Source organism: Eupeodes corollae, chromosome 1 (genome assembly GCF_945859685.1).
Source record: "Eupeodes corollae chromosome 1, idEupCoro1.1, whole genome shotgun sequence".
In the NCBI taxonomy this organism is placed as follows: Eukaryota; Metazoa; Arthropoda; class Insecta; order Diptera; family Syrphidae; genus Eupeodes; species Eupeodes corollae.
This window is the reverse complement of record NC_079147.1, coordinates 12,976,280-12,992,956: the sequence shown is the minus strand read 5'-3', so window position 1 is coordinate 12,992,956 and position 16,677 is coordinate 12,976,280. Positions and strand designations below refer to the sequence as shown.

At 35.4% G+C, this 16,677-nt stretch overlaps 1 protein-coding gene across 1 annotated transcript in view; it reads left to right on the top strand.

Annotated features, from left to right (window-relative positions):
* Positions 1–16,677, top strand: part of LOC129943030 (uncharacterized) — a 225,153-nt gene that overhangs the window by 123,360 nt on the left and 85,116 nt on the right. The window contains exon 14 of the mRNA XM_056052234.1: positions 13,772–14,620. Coding sequence (XP_055908209.1) covers positions 13,772–14,620 — 849 coding nt within the window. The remainder of the gene's footprint in view (positions 1–13,771; positions 14,621–16,677) is intronic.

The following is a 16,677-nucleotide window of genomic DNA, read 5'->3' as shown; positions in this document are numbered from 1 at the left end:
CAACCAAATAAGCGTTTCCTTGTTTCCGTCGAGTAGACTCTTCCCATAGTAGAAATCACAGCCTTCAATCTTCCTACTGCCTGGCCCATTCCATCGTATTTCCTGGAGGGCTTTCACATCAGCTTGGAGTTCGGCGAGGGCATCAGCAAGCTGCTCTGCATTGCCCTAGTTTTCAACGGATTGTTGCGTCACCTCATTTATTTTAACATGGTGTTGCCACTATTCGGATGATGGCTGACTGCCTTGGAATACCTGCAACTTTTTTTAAAATTTATTTCTCGAAATATAAGGCGTGAATTTAATTTCGTAATCATTTTTTTTATATTACATAAATCCTAACCAAATTTTGCCAAGATCATAAAATTTTCAATAATTTTGTTCGATACAATTTCTTTTTTTTGGTAATTTTTCGATTAAATTTTCTTCTTTTTGGAATCTTTGAAACGCCTTCATCCTGTTCTTCCCTTGAGACTGCCGCATTCAGTTTATCCAAATTATTTATTAGGGTTGTCAATGAAGTACCACTTGCTCTATATACACATATCCTTTTATAGTCCGTTTTATTTTTCGTCTGATGCATACAATCGTTAAAGTTTTCCTTAAAAAGCAATAAAAAAGGTCTTCTGCAGAATCGATATGTCCTGTTTAACTTTAATTCCCAACACCACCACCACCTGGGGTTGTTTTTGCAGTTTTACTCGTTGTAATTCCTGTTTATTTACCATAAATGGGTCACCTATATCTTTTACTTATAAGTGTTTACCTGTGGTATTATCGAGTTGGCTCTTTTGGGATCAGACGTCGTCGCCGATGCCGCTGCTGACGCACCTGCAACTTAAGGACTATTTCGTATAATTTAGTACTTAATATATTTTCTATTTTCTAACACCTTTTTTATGGAAAATTTCTTATTCTACTCGATTTAATATCTCGACACATATACCGAAAATAGCCCAAGTCTCAAGAATGAAAAAAAAACCTCTACCTAATTGTTTCCTAATAAAATAGTGTTCCCATTACATTTTCTGGGTCTCCAGAGTAAACCCAATAGATTTATTCTTATCTTGGTTACAAATTTCTTAAATCTTCCATAAAATCCTTTCGGTATCCCAGGGTGCCTTTAATTCAACCACACTTTTCCATAAGAATAAAAAAGCCATTCAAGACAGCACATACAACTCTCCCTTAAATAAGCTAGTTCCACCGATAAAATGGGAAAAGGGTTTCTTTGTCCTTCCACTTCCGTTGATATAACGCAAGTGTCCCTGCTTACTGCAGCCTACAGATATATAAGGATATATTATATAGGTACGAGCATACACCGTTTTGTTTGGTTTTGCAGTCCTTCTCGTTCGGGGAGGTATCTTCGAGTTACGATATTTAAACCTTCCTTGCTTTTATTTTTCAATAATAAAACTATATGTGGACGATTATGTACTTTTCGCTACCAACTATCTGTACTCGGCCACGCTGCTGTACTCTTACACCCACCAACCTGTATGGAACACGTACGTTACAACAAACCCCATTTGAATTTGTTGAGACCTTCCATTCAACAGGTTTTTCACTATACAAACAACAACAAGAAATAAACGACGACAACAACAACAACAGCAACAAAGCCGTGCTTGGGACTCATGCTCAAGTGATTCATGGAGTAAATAAAAGGATCATAAATCCTTGCGGAAGACCGCACACATTGTTTTCTTAGAAGACCCTTGAGTGCGTGTTTTTATATGGTTTGGTTTGGTCTGGTTGGTTTGGGTTGGAGTTGAATTGGATTTAGGGTTGAGTTGAGGAGAGTTGGGTTGGGTAAAAGGTATGTAAGAAGTGTAAACAATAAAATTGTGGTGACCATTTATATTTTACTAGCTTTGTGGGAAAGATTTAAATCTAAGACAAAAACAAGAATTAAGAAACCAAGATTCCAGTTCTTCCATAAATAGGGACCTATTGTGTCCTCAAAATTAATCAATTTCGGGGCCTTAAGTATTTGAGGTAGGTAAAAGACTCCTTACTTTGTATTAGATAATTTTCCAGATATCTTACTTACTAAGTATTTGAGGTAGGTAAAAGACTCCTTACTTTGTATTAGATAATTTTCCAGATATCTTACTTACTTGCTTAAGGTGTCACTAAAGTCCTATGTGAACTTAGGCCTCACCCTAGCTAGCTTTCCACTTGTGCGCGCCACATGATCTGTGGTCTTCCTCTACTGCAGTGTCCTCTCCATTTAATTCTATGCGCTGACCTAGCCATATCAGTCGTTGGACTTTCATCCTTCTGGCTAAGTTTACGTCGCTGTACAGCCCGTACAACTGGTCATTCCATATTCTCCTCCACTTACCTTCTATGCGGGACCGTAAATCACGCGAAGAACTTTTATTTAGAAATATCCCAAAGTGATTTCATCCGTTTTTGTCATTGTACATGCGTTTGCACGTTAAAGAAGGACGGGGTTCATAATTGTCTTATATCGAGACACTTTGGTTGCTGCCTTGAAGGCTTAAACGCTAACCCTATTTTTGCAGACATCAATACTCACAAAAGCCCCATTCACATATCCCATGAGTTCTTCCAATTTTGTCAATGTCATTAGCTTATGACAGTTTTAACGTTGGAAGCTCTGCACTATTAGTAAGGAAGAAGGAAGGAAAAAAATCACCTAAGTTTTGTTAGACGTGCTGGTATAAAGTCTTTTTTGACATCGAAAGTTCTGGTTAAGTTGTTTCCAAGCTTTATGGAAAAGTACGAATACTTCATGCTCGCAGGGATGCCAAAACTAGACATTCTTTATACAGCTCGTCCCTGTAGATACTGTGTGTGTTTGTGTGTGCCTGCCGTAATTTGAATACTTGATCGACTGTGGAACTTCCTGGTGTAAAACGACACTGGTTTGTTGGCAATGGGCCTTACAAGTTCACATATTACGGAAGAGAAAATTTGTTAAGCTATGTTTAGGAGACTGATTAATCTGTAGTTGTTGTAGTTAAGTGGGACTGCTTTTTTCTGAATCGGTCAAACAATAATCCGACCATATCTTACAGACAAGTTGGTCTTAACGAAATTATCTCCAGCAGATTTGAAAAGCGTGGCATTCAAACCATCTGCTCCAGCGGCTTGGTTAGACTTCGGAGTAGATATGGCAATCTTCGTCTAAGTCAGGAAGATAGGCTTTCGTCCTCTATATTGAATGGACACACTTGCCTGACAGCAGAAATTGGTTTGTCTCCGCCATTACAGTCTGCAGAAGTGGAGCTTCCATATCCTCAGCATTTGCAGATATCTCTGTTCTGGTAAATGTAAGCAGCGTAGTTTCCTAATATATGGTCATGTGCGATGTATCTTTGAACTCGTTAAAAAACCTCTACATATCACAACTTTTCAAAAAAGCATCTATCTAAAATAGCTAAGGTGCTTGTAATAGTATAGAGACCGTTAATTAACCTTAGATTATTCCTACTTAATGTGATATGTATGTTGTTGTTGTTGTACAGCAGCGCTTTAACTCCTCCTGGAGCACAGGGCAGCAACAAGATCCTTCCACCTATCCTGATTCACCGCAACCTTTAGTGGCCACGATTGAATACCTTGAGACAAATACTCCTTCAAAACTGATGACCTCCAAGTTGTCTTTGGTCTTCAACTTGATGCGTAGCGATATTTAGCTAGAGTTCCACACAGGAGAAAAAATTCCAAATACACTACGGGCTTTGTTTCTACTCCTTCTACTGTTAACATCCAGGTCCGTTCCGCCATCGAGAGCTATAAAACTTCCCAGATAATTAAACTGCTCGACCTCCTCTATGGTCCCCTGCCTTAGAATAACTTGTGTGCTTTGGCCCGTGGTCATTACTTTGGTCTTATTTGTGTTAATCCTTATGGCTGAAACACATACACGCTTCAGCTTCGGCTTCGTCTCCGTTACGTTAGGCCCGCTTCGAGGTTGCTTTGAATGACATTTCTATTATTTCATCCCTCCAAAGAGCAAATATTTTGTTTGTTGACATTTTTTTCCTGCTGATGAGCCGTCAGTCAAAGCAAATGTTCAGAAAATTGAACTAGAGCTTCCGTTTGGAGTCACATTACGTTACATTACATTCTTTTCCTTACGATTTTTAAACAAAACGTGAGGTCGAAGCTACATTGTGATAGCATGCATTGAATTCCTATGGCTGAACTCGTAAACGTCAGGCGAAGCCGAAGCTGAAGCGTGTATGTGATTCAGCCATTAAGCCAGACACATCTGATTTAAGCCTGTCGTGTTGTTTGCCATCAGACATATATCGTCAGAATTATCTATGAGGCTAAGCTTGTGAAACAGGCTTCATTGGTCTTTCATTTGTACCCACCGTGGCAGTCATCACATCGTCAATCGCCAGCAAAAACAGAATTGGTGACAATACATCTTCTTGTCTCACTCCTTGACGCACATCGAAGGAATCGGAAAGCTGCAACACAAAACACCTTGCGTTGTTGTACGATTCTTTAATAACAAGTACAATTTTCTCAACAATTCCTCACGCAATAAGCAATCTCCAGATGCATTCGAGATTGACCCGATCAAACGCCTTCTCAATATCTACAAAAATAAGGTACAGCGGTTATTAGTACACAGATGATTGTTCGAGTATGATTCGCAAGGTGTTGATGTGGTCGACGCACGATCGGCCACTGCGAAACCCCGCTTGGTGCCTATTGAGGGTAGACTCGATCCTGGACTTAATTCTCTCGAGAATAATAGTTGCCATTAACTTCGGAAAAAGGAACAGAAGTGTGATACCGCGTCAGTTATTACAGTTTTTGGGGTTTCCTTTGTTTGGTAACTTTAAACTAACTCCATTCTTCCAGTTTCTTTGGTAAGTTTCACTCTCCCAGACAGCCTGCACGTGTTTAAGCAAAATACGGGAAGCTACCTTAGGGTCTGCTTTTAGGAATTCTGCGGGAATACGCTCAAAGGTGCTCCTTCTATCTTTGTAGCTGATCTTCTATCTTCACTAAAAAGTTGCCGGAATGGTTAGTGTTAGTGCTTCTACGCTGTACGACAATGTCCTTAGTGCTTTGTGTTCGTTAGCTGAACTTTCTCATAGCTTCAGTAGGGTTAAAGATGGTGTTGCTTAATTTGTTGTTGCGTAGTTCTCAAAGATTATAATCTCTGTTTAACTTACGTTGATGGTAATATCCCAGGAGTCACAATAAGCCCTTAACTTATTGATTTCCAATAACAGTAAGAAACAATTATCAGCTAGCAAAAAACATCATCACCGTAGAGAAGAATCCTGATGAGATTCTTAACAAATCTAACTCTTCCTTGAAAAAATTTCGCATGTATCATCGATAAATAAAGCAAATAAAATCGGACTTTAAAAGTATCCTTGCGGTACTTCTGCAGATGTTTTAAAGCAGTCGGATAGTTTTACTTCATCCCATTTGATTGCCTTAAATGAAGACCGAACGTTTTGATAAAGCTAAAGAAAGGCAGACATACGCAATCCCAAAAACCAAAATCCTAAAATTCCGAAAATCCTAAATTCCGAAAACACAAAAAACCGCAAATCCAAAATCCTAAAAATCCAGAATAGTTAAATTTGACAATCCCAAAAAGCCAAAGTCACGACATTCCAAAATCACAAAAACACTTTTTTCTTCATTTTGTATTATTTTTCGGTATTTAAGTTTCGAATTTTTTTTAATTTCGGGATTTTTAAGATTTTGATTTTTCGGGATTCTGTCCCCAAGCCCTGAATACATTTTCTAGATGCTCCCAGGAAAGCTAATTTATGTTTTAAATATTGCCTATTCACTTTATTTAAATCAGCTGGATTTGGATTTCAACGATGTTAGGATACAAATATTCCATATATCCTTTTTGAAAAATCGAAAATTGTCAAAATCAGTCCATTTTTTTTATAAAACTTTACTGAAATGTTATCACTTACTGAGGCTGTGTTTTTTATCATTTTTAATAATAGAGCTTTGAGTTGACTCAGTGATATAACGGAGTTAGCTAAATTATATTATTCAAACGTCCTGCATTTACTGGCAATAACTAAAAAGAAAGAAATACGTTTAAAAATGAGTCGCTAAAACCTCGTCAATTAAAAAATTGTACTATAACGTTGTTCACCAAATTCCGGTACACTGTTCCGACATTCCAGTTGTTTAAATATTGAACTTTTTTGTCCCACATAGTTCTTTGAAGTTTGCATTCAGATACAATTCTTTGAAAGTGATAGAGTTATTCGGTGAGAATAGCTTCAAGTAGGTATTTAAAAAAAAGTTCGCGAATTCGTCTGATATTTTCTCAATAATTGTGGCGGGCGGCGGTATTCATTGAGTAGTCAGAAATTTCTTTTGTAACCTTTGATTAACTTTATAAAGCCTTTTTATTTATTGTAAGTGTTACCTACTAAAACTAAAAATTTCATCTTAAACCAAGCCCTTTTTCAGCTTGAATCATTTTGGATACATATTTTTGTTATTCAAAATGTGTATCTCTTAAAAAAAAAAACGAATTGGTAACCCTAAATTCAACTCAGAAGTAGGTGTATCTATTTTTTTTCTACCCAACCCAGTTCTAAGCATTTATTTGAAGATTTATGAAAAGGGTTCGATTGTGTGTATAAGTTCATTGTTTATCTATCACCCAAGCTTTATGGTCGTCGTCTTCTTCTTTGTTCTTACCTTGTTTGTGTTAAATCGTTTGTAAAAAAAAAGAAGAACAAAAAAATACCGTTATAAGTGTGAAACCGGACTAAAAACTTATAAACAAAGACAAAAGCAAAAGCAAACAAAAATATGTCTGCTTTTGTCCTTCGATAGAAATACATATAAATACATACATCTACCTTACTTTAAGTCTTATGGGTTAGGTTCCGTTTTAAGTGCATCATTCTTGAAATAAAAACAAAAAAAAAAAACAAACATAATATTTAAACAAAACCGAAATAGAAAACTAAACAAAAGAATAGCATTGATTTTTGTTTTCATTTGAAAACAATAGATGATCGAAAATTTTGTATTTCCAAAAACAAGATTTAAGTAGATTTAAATTAAAAAAAACTCATTTATATTAAATGCTCATCAGTGTACCATTAAGTCGAACATAAGTCGCAGTATTAGTAGCAGAGATTAGTTCTTTTCCCGCACTAAGCGAACGTGGAATACTTTACCAGACTCTATATTTCCATTCTGAGTATTACGACAAAAAATCAAATTAAGTATAAAGTTAGTGAAAACGAAGTTATGAAAGATTGTTTCATTAACACGAAACATTCACTCATAATCCCATTTTATTTGAATTTTAATAAATTTAACCCAACCCAGTTCTAAGCATTTATTTGAAGATTTATGAAAAGGGTTCGATTGTGTGTATAAGATCATTGTTTATCTATCACCCAAGCTTTATGGTCGTCGTCTTCTTCTTTGTTCTTACCTTGTTTGTGTTAAATCGTTTGTCGAATCGAATTTTAATAAATTTAACCTCGAATTTGAAGCCTAATAGTTCGTTAACACAGAATAATGAAAACATTTTAATAATCGGGGATCTAAACGGTCGGATAGGGGAATTCCAAAACACACTTTTTATCTGAATCAACATTCAATCGATCTTTTGTTATCGTTTGAGAATACAATCGATGAATCAACTAAGTCTATTATTACAACCATAAGACAGTCAAGTTTCACCAACTCAGTAAACAGCTAGAAAAAGCATCAGAGAAATATCTTTTAAATGGTTGAAACTCTTTAGGAAAACCAACAACACAGACTTTAAAAAATATCTTTATATGCAGGCGAATAATACTTATAAAAAACTATACCTCTATGAAAAAAAAAAACAATATGTGCAAAAATAGCATGCTAAAGAATTCTTGCAAAATTAACGAATTTTAGGTAACCGAAACAGATCGAATTTTCGTCCAATCAGTATCGAAATGATGGGCTCATATTTCGAAAAACTTACAAAAGTAGATCATAACCAATCTTAACTATGTTTTGGGTTACCTTTTATTTACATAGAAGAACTAGACAATCCGTCCTCAATGCCGTAACTACTTTTTGCCTTAGAAAAAATGAAAAACAATAAGGCTTAAGATGGCATCCCAGCCAAATTCTTGAAAATTGCCAGCTCACAATTTTTATAACATATATTGTTGTTACTTATCCGAGTGTTCAACAACGAAGAAATACCAAATAATTTCAAAGAGTCATCCATTTTAGCGATCTATAAAAAAGGAGATCCTAATCTCCCCGAAAACTCTGTTCTCTACAGTTGATAAAATTTGTACTCTAACTAATGTCGTTAACGTTTTTTGGATAAGAAAACTAATCTCTATGCTTTTTTTGTAGATTTTAAAGCTGCCTTTGATACTATAAATAGAAAACTATTACTTTTCAAACTAGCAGGTGTCGGTTCAACACAATTTTTAAGAATATATGAGAAACTTCGGTAGTTTCTAATGGTAGAATCTCTTCGCAGCAATTTAAGACGGAAGTCGGTGTCCCGCAAGGTTACATTTTGAGTCCTTTGCTCTTCTCAATTTGTATTAACGACATTGGAGACAGTGTTCCAGGGGGTGTATATTATGGTGATTTACTTATTAAGGTGCTTTTATATGCGGATGACCTTGTCATTCTTACTGAAAATCCGGTAACCCTACCACTGAAAATTAACAAACTTAACCAGTATTGTAACTCTTGGGATCTTCAAAAAATGCTTAAAAGTCAAAGTTTATGGTTTTTAGATCTCATAATCATAATGTCAGAAATGACCGCTTTTGCAAACTTAATGGTGAAAGAATAGAGGTAGTTAAAAAATTTAGGTTTTAGACAAAATTTAAACATCGCACCTCACATAAAAGATAAAACATCAGTTGCGAAATCAGCCATTAACTGTATTTTTTCAAGTTTTTTTTTAATAACAAACGTATCGAACCGATAATGGTAAAATTAAAAATATTTGATACAACAATTAAAAGTTCGCTCTCAGAGATATTTTTTCAAACGTGTATTTAAGGTCCCTTTAACACCTAACTATGCAATATGTTTCGAATCTGGACTACCTCTATTTTTTATTATTATATATAAGCAATACAAAAATTTATGAAATGCTACTAAAATTGGTAAGAATTAGTTTTCGACTAAAAATTTATTCAACAAAACTAGATTTTGAAATAAATCTGTTTTATTATATGAAAAATATTGGTGGAATTTTGTAATTCGAAGGCTCAAATTCACCAAGAATTGGCTTTGCTAGCAACTTATTGCCTTAAATCTCGACTTAATTTTAAAAAAAATTAATAAAATACTAAAACTAACCCATTTTGTGTGTCCATGAAACAAAAGGTGAATTTTAAATGTAATCAACATAGAAATCTATATAGAAAATCGCATAGAAAATCATTTCGGGAACGCTTTCTAATTTGCAATCTTCAACAACAAGTCCAAAATAAAATTGAAAAATTTAAGCTATTCAACCCCGGTCATTACTCAATACACCGTATTTTTATACAAAATGTAGTTTTAGAGAGAATACTAAAAAATTATTAATTTTTAACTATAAAAATACAAAAATAGTTTGTCCAATGCCGCAGAAGTCATTTCAGTGAACATATCGATAATCGATCAAAAATAATTTTAAGTAAATCCACCCGTTCGGTGCCAAACGTCAGTCAAGAAAGAGAACAATAACAACGCCAGCTGTCAGAGTATTTTTCGTCAAATAAATTATATCTAAACGTTAAGTACCTTTCTATGCATTATTCGTAGAGCGTACATCAATAGTCCGTGAACGTATTTAGCACATTTAATTATTGATGAAATTCTTTTTTACGATATATAATCAAAGGGCGATCTTATTTCAAATCATCATTTCGTGAACGGTCATTTCGGGAACGTTCCCGGATATGATTGGACGTATTTTCCTTGAAGAAGATTTGGTATGCATTGTTTTTATTATTGCTTATTTAATACAAATACATAATACAACCATGTTATAAATCAAAGCTTTAATTATGTGCTTTGTTTTTTCTTGTTGATTTTATCAAACTTAGAAAAACGTTCCCGAATTGATAGTTTTTATAAGATATTTAATACTAAAAAATATTTCTAATAAAGTACAGAATTTTTTGCGCCCTCTCAAAGATTATTAATATACAAATTTTAAAACAGTATAAGCTAAAAGTCACCATTTTAGCTTGTAATTTTTTTTTGTCATAAAACCAATTTTAAAATTTGCAACCTTGGAATTTTTAGCCTAAAGATAATTCAACTGACAACTTTTTTAACCCAATACGAAAACTTACATACTTTTAAGTCAGAAAAATTGACAGGCGAAATGGGAAATTATCAGTGTGGCTCGCGTCCCAGACTCTGTTTTTTTTTATTTTAGGCAGATGGTTTGCAGCTATATATAGCTCTATCGTCTACATAAGGAACAATATAAACCGGGTCTTCTTGGTTGGTTTTCCCATAAAGGCAGTAGCCATGTCCTAATGTTTCATACCCACTTTTAATTAAGAAATTATTATCTCCTCATGCCAGCAACGGGGGCTCTTTGTTTAAGGCCATACAAAAACATTTAAGACTTAACTCCAGAAGCTGTTTTTAACTAGGCGTGGCTTGTACTTCTTTGGTTAGCCGCTTTTATTATTTATGATTCGAAAAAATACATTTTGACTTCAAAGGTTTGATACTTGCGGGTTTCTTCGTCAATTCACAAAACGTGATTTTTTTTTGCTTAGATTAAAGTTCCTCATTTACGGCTGTACTATACTTCTTACAGTCTATGTTAGTTTTGGTTTGAGAGTAAAATTCTTTGTAGGGAATAATGTTATAAGGATAGTTTCTCGGAATAAGACCTCTTTCACAACCCTTAAGTGGATCTTAGTATTGTCTTACTTCAGCGGTATTAATTTAGTTTTCCTGAGCTTGATTTTATGACCCTTTTCATCACACATTCATCTTCTTCGTTTTTGAAAATTTCTCATAAATGGCACTAATTAAGCTTTCTTTCTTGTAAAATGGCATATAGAAACAGCTTCAGGTTCTTTGTTTTCTTCAACACCTAGTGTTGATGTGTTTAATTTCAAATAACGAGCTATAACGACTATTTTTACTCAAAGTCCAACAAACTATATCCACTAGTAGCATATCCAATCATCATACACTCGTAAATTTTTTAAATCAAGCTTGTGTCTCTTTTGTACTGGTATCTAAAAATATTCTTTGCAAAAAACAAGCTCATCCTTTCGAAGCACGGCTTTTTGCCGTAGCTGAGTTCAGCCGGAGTCATGTTTTCCCAAAGTTATTTTGCCTGAACTTTATTTGTTATACACGTTGAAGTTAGTGCAGCCTTTTCTTCTTTATCTTAAGCCACGTTAATTTCTAACAGGTTCTTCAAAGCTTGAATTCTTGAAAATAGCTTTCTATTGTTGGCTTGATGATCCCTGGAGTCTGAATCTAACATAAAAACATAAATAACCTTGATTTATACCTCGATTTAACATCGAGTTCAAAGAAATGTTACTTTAACATGGTCCCTTCGGAGATACGAAATCGGGCAAGTGATTTCTTCTTACACTCGTCTGACTTGCTTGTAGATTCTTTATCTCTGACGTGGTCCAAATAATCGTCTGATATGCAGCCTACAATTATAAATTTAGCTTTCTTGTTTTTCTCGTGAAACTTTTGGATAACAGCCAACTGTATAGTCCCATGAGAGATTTTACGTCGCCAGTAACCCATCTAACTTAAGGTCGTGCTACAGTCCTGTCTGAATTAGGGCCTGTGACTTACAACTCTCAACCAGTCCTGTGTTCAAGTACTGTTGTCAGGGATGGAGGGGACCTTTAATTTTAAGCCGTATCCGAACGGCTATTTGAGAAAGCACTTTCCTTTCTTTTATATGTCTGTCGAAATATAAATACTGATCTAACCAGATACCGAGGTACTTCACCACACTTTTGCTTGCTAATGGCTGCACGTGAAGATCAACGATGACCATCTTGCGCCAATTCATGCACGTATCCCTCGTGGCCTAGCCAACGGAGTCCGGAACAGAATTGTCTCCGACTTCTGGGCATTTATTTTCAGTTTCCAGTAGTCACAATATCGCTGAATCTTGTCGAAATCACGATGCAAGAGAATTCTAATAATCTCAACCTTTCGTGCGGTTCTGTACGAAATAAGATCGTCCACGAACGAAATTGCCTTTGTGTAAATGCTGAAGAGAATCGGCGAATATACCGTTACCTGTTGAAGACCATTGTTAATTTGAAATGTTTTGGTAGAAGTTACATTGCCACTTTTGACAACAAACTTTCTGCCGTCAAGCATATCAAAAAGTATATACAACAATAGCTTGCTTATGCCTACTCAGTTTTAGGTAAAGACCCTCTAACAATACGGTGTCAAAGGCCTTTTCCAGATCAATCAGGACATCACCTGTGCATTGTTGTTTTTTTTTATTTTTTCCATTGGATATCAGAAACGAGCTTAGACGCAGCATGAATTGTGTCATGACCCGTCCTGAATCCGAACTGTTTATACGCCTCTGTTCTCTTCAATTTTTTGGAGTTGCAGACACGGAATTTCATTTCGTTCTTTCTCCTAAATATCTTGTTGATTTTGGGGATCATACTAGGGTCACTGGAATTAACTGACCTAATCTTTCGGTCCCAGTACTTGTTAATTGATAACCTGCAGTTCTTCTAAATCAACATATTGACATTTGTATTGACGACTTCAGTGTCCTACAGTCTAACGCACTAACTATCATGACACTGGTACTACTTCGTACTACGACGCAATAGCCCATCACATATTACTTTAATAGCTCCTTATGAAGTACGACTTTATTTGTGCATTTTTTTCTTCAGAAACCTATTTAAAAGCTGTATTTTATTATATTAGAATGTTTCTTAAGACAGTACTTATAACTTTCTTGATATCTTAAACTTCATTGACTTTTCCCCCAGTTCTCAAAACAATACACAACATAACTGTTAATCTCTCCAGTCATCGCATTTGTTGTTATCCTTTATGTTCTTGTTCATCTTTATTTAATTCTTACCCCACACTTTATTATTTTTCTCAATTCAAAAACAAGCCTTAAGGACATTTCTGAGAAAATTTCGAGTACATTAAAATCAGTTTCAAGTTGCATGTTTCTTAGCTCTTGATTTTTGTTTTTAGGGCAAACAACCACAGAGTTCACTGTGGCGTATGAGTGTTATTTTTGTTCTTCCTTCTTTCGATTATTTTTCCGTCTTCAAACGTAAAGTGAAAAGGAAATCACTTTAATGCAAAGAATCACAACAAAATAAGCACACAAGAAAAACTTAAGAAAAAAGAAACATAATCAACTCGATAATAAAGTTAGAAACCTACATAAGCTCTCTTATACATGGAGACTTGCAGTCTGGCCACCGCCGCCGCCCATCTGATGATGACGCTGACGCTATACGCTATACACTCTACTCCTGATGCTGTAAGCCGTACGGGTGGTCCATCTTAAGAGAGCGCAACAAAAAGATAAAATCCAAACAACATTTGTATCCCTCTGGTTATAATTTTTCTACAAAGCTCTGCTCCATACTTTGTACGCTGTACCACTTACTAATTACCAATTAACTTTGAAAGTCGCATCATTTTTCCTCCCTTTCTCTGCATCCTTTATGTTGTCTTGTTTGTTTTTTTTTAAATATATTAAATTGTGTCTTGTGTTTTTTTCTTCTCTTTTTATATAACCCACACACTACGTTTTATATAGAATGTGGAGAGCTTCAGCGATTTATCGTGTGCCACTATTATCCTGGAGAATGTGATCCTTAAAACCGAGGAAATTTATTTAGTAAATCACATAAAACTTTATTTGAAAAATCACTTCGACAGAGAAGGCAGTGGCAGTGGCATTGGTAGTGGCAATGGCAGTGGCAAAGTTGCAGCTAAAGGCACTGGATCTGAAGCAGCTGGAATTGAAACAGGAGGAGGAGGAGGAAGAACGGCAGTTGTAGCTGGGATGACATCATTCGAGCTCAGTGGTTACCCTCATCTTCAATCGATGTCCTCGTCCTCATCAGCAATGGATGATGTTGATTACGGTGGTCGATATGCTTCAAGCTTGCCCAGTACAAGTAAGGCTGCTGCTACTTCAACTTCTGCTTGCTCCAACACCAACATCAACATCACAACCACCACCACGACTACCACTAGCACTAGCACCACTTCCATAACCATCAATGAAATTAACTATTTTGCAAAAGTTTTATGCGAGAAGCTTGATGGATGCCTGGCAACTTTGGCAAAATGTCGTACACCGCCGAATAGAAAATATTGCGGGCTTGTGGTGAGATTCGTTAGGGCACTCTATGTCATTACCGAGAAAAAGGACTCTCTCCAGCCGGCTGTACGTCGGTTGCTATCGGGTGAGTATAATTTCTGGGAAAGATACAATTTGGCAGGACTTAGCACGGACGAAGGTCTACAATTGGAAATGTTGAAACTTTTGGTTGCCATCAAATTGCAATCGGACAGAAGCTCAGTGTTGCAACTGCTTCAAGAGGGCGGCATTAAGTGGAACGTGCAAAGAACACTCCTAAAGGAAATTTGTTCGAAAATGGTAAGTGTACATAATATTTTGTAGAACTAGACTATATCCTGATTCGACTCCACTCTGTCTCTCTCTCTCTGACTTGTCTGCCATATATATACGAGGGAGACAAAGTTGGCCACAAATTCAAATAAATATTCGTTATAAATGGTTTTGTTAAAGCAAATGAAAAAGGACTATAAGTCTAAAGTAAGTTAAGGGCCTGGAGTATGTTAAACAAGTATGTTCGTCGGATAGAAAGGAAGTTTTAAGAAAATGATAAAAGGTTAATTAAATTGGTCTTTAGAGATTTTTGTGAAGAACACTTTAAACTTGGACAATTCAAGTTGTTTTGATTGCTTTAAAATGAAAAACGTCAATGACCGTGCGTCGATAAATTAGTAAAGACTTGTAGTTTGAACTTATGTACAGAGAAGTTGACATGAAAACATGAAAAAAATTTAAGTTTTATTAGAACCTTAAGATGAATATTTATGTATCGGTTGTTTTTTTTATAATCTTGAGAATTTAAAATAATAATAAAAGTTGATTTTCGGCATATCTTTGCCGCTGTGGCTAGTTACGTACTACATTCAACCAATCCAATTTGTCACTGCTGTTTCCAACTAATCTGGCAATATTGCGTCAATAGTAGCTTTAATTTTTGCATCCAATACTTCTAGAACTGCTGATTTGTCAGCGCAAGTTATTGACTAAACATATCCTATAAGAATTTATCAAGAAGATTAAAGTTGCTGTAACTAGCAAAGAGTTGCCACCAACCAATTTGCAATAAATTGATGGGTAAGCCGCTCAATCACAAGTTGGCCCATTTAGTTGGAATCGTGTCGTCGATGACACTCAAAATCAATCAGTAAAATAGTTCAAAGGCTTTGCCCATTAACTGTAACTGCAGCTTTGTACTTATTGAGAAAGAATTTCACACGGCCCATTAAACCAGAAATGAGCATATCTTTTAAAAGTAAAATGGAAGAAGTGCCCTATGAACTTAGCAAACAGTTTTTTTATGTAATTTACAAAATTTGTAAGTGTTCTTAATTCTTATTAATTTTACTGAAGAAAAATATTAAAACAGTTTGTCATTGACAACAATTATCAAAACTTCTCATGAAGCTTAAACAACACCCTTTACGTACATATTTAATCAAGTATCCATAGTATAATAAAGAACGACCAAAATAAGAAATTTTTTGACGTCTAATGGTGTGAGGAATACGGCGACGGGCTTAGTAGGACGTTCCACTTGACGTTCCATTTGAGTTCCATTATGAGAAGTTGGCATGCTGTAGAATGACTTTATAACACCTCTTTTTGTATTGCGTCCGTTCTTCGTTGGATGCTCGGCTCAATCGCTTATATTGTTGTCAAAACTTACTTCACGATTTTCATCAATTTTCTTGTTATAGCTGTCAATTTTTCTTTTAATCGTAATGTTGGAGTTACTTACTTACTGGGTGGCGCTACAGTCAGGGCGGACCTGGTACTCAACCAAAATGCTTCGCCAGCTAGCCCAGTTCTTAGCCACCTGGATTAGGCTTATTCTTTTAACCAGGTCATTGTCTCTGTACAGCCCGTAAAGTTCATCGTTGTATCTTCTCCCCCATTCTCCAAACAGCATCCTAAGAAGCCTCAGGGCTATAAAAAAAGAACCGAGAGGATAATAATTATTTCAATATCATCTCGTTCATCATCATAAAATCGATGAAGAAATGGTAGGTATCAATTTAAAGTTTCAGCGTTTTTTCTAAGATCTGCGGAAATGTGAATATGAAAGTGAGGCGATGAGTTGGACTAAAACTAGAAAAATAATTAGTTACAAATATGAGTTTTGAATTAGTGCAGAACTGTTGCTTATTTAGTTTCCAAAGGAATCACAGCAACAAATCGTTGCTAATCCAAAGTGGGAAAGTATTGATGTAGAGCTTAATAGCATAAATCTTCGAGAATAAACTTCACGTAATTTGTAATTTAATTTTGCTTTGGGCAAATAACCCAATCATTATCTTTAATACAAAACTAATTCTTAATCTAACTAAAAACTTAACCCAAGAATGTAAAGGGGAAGG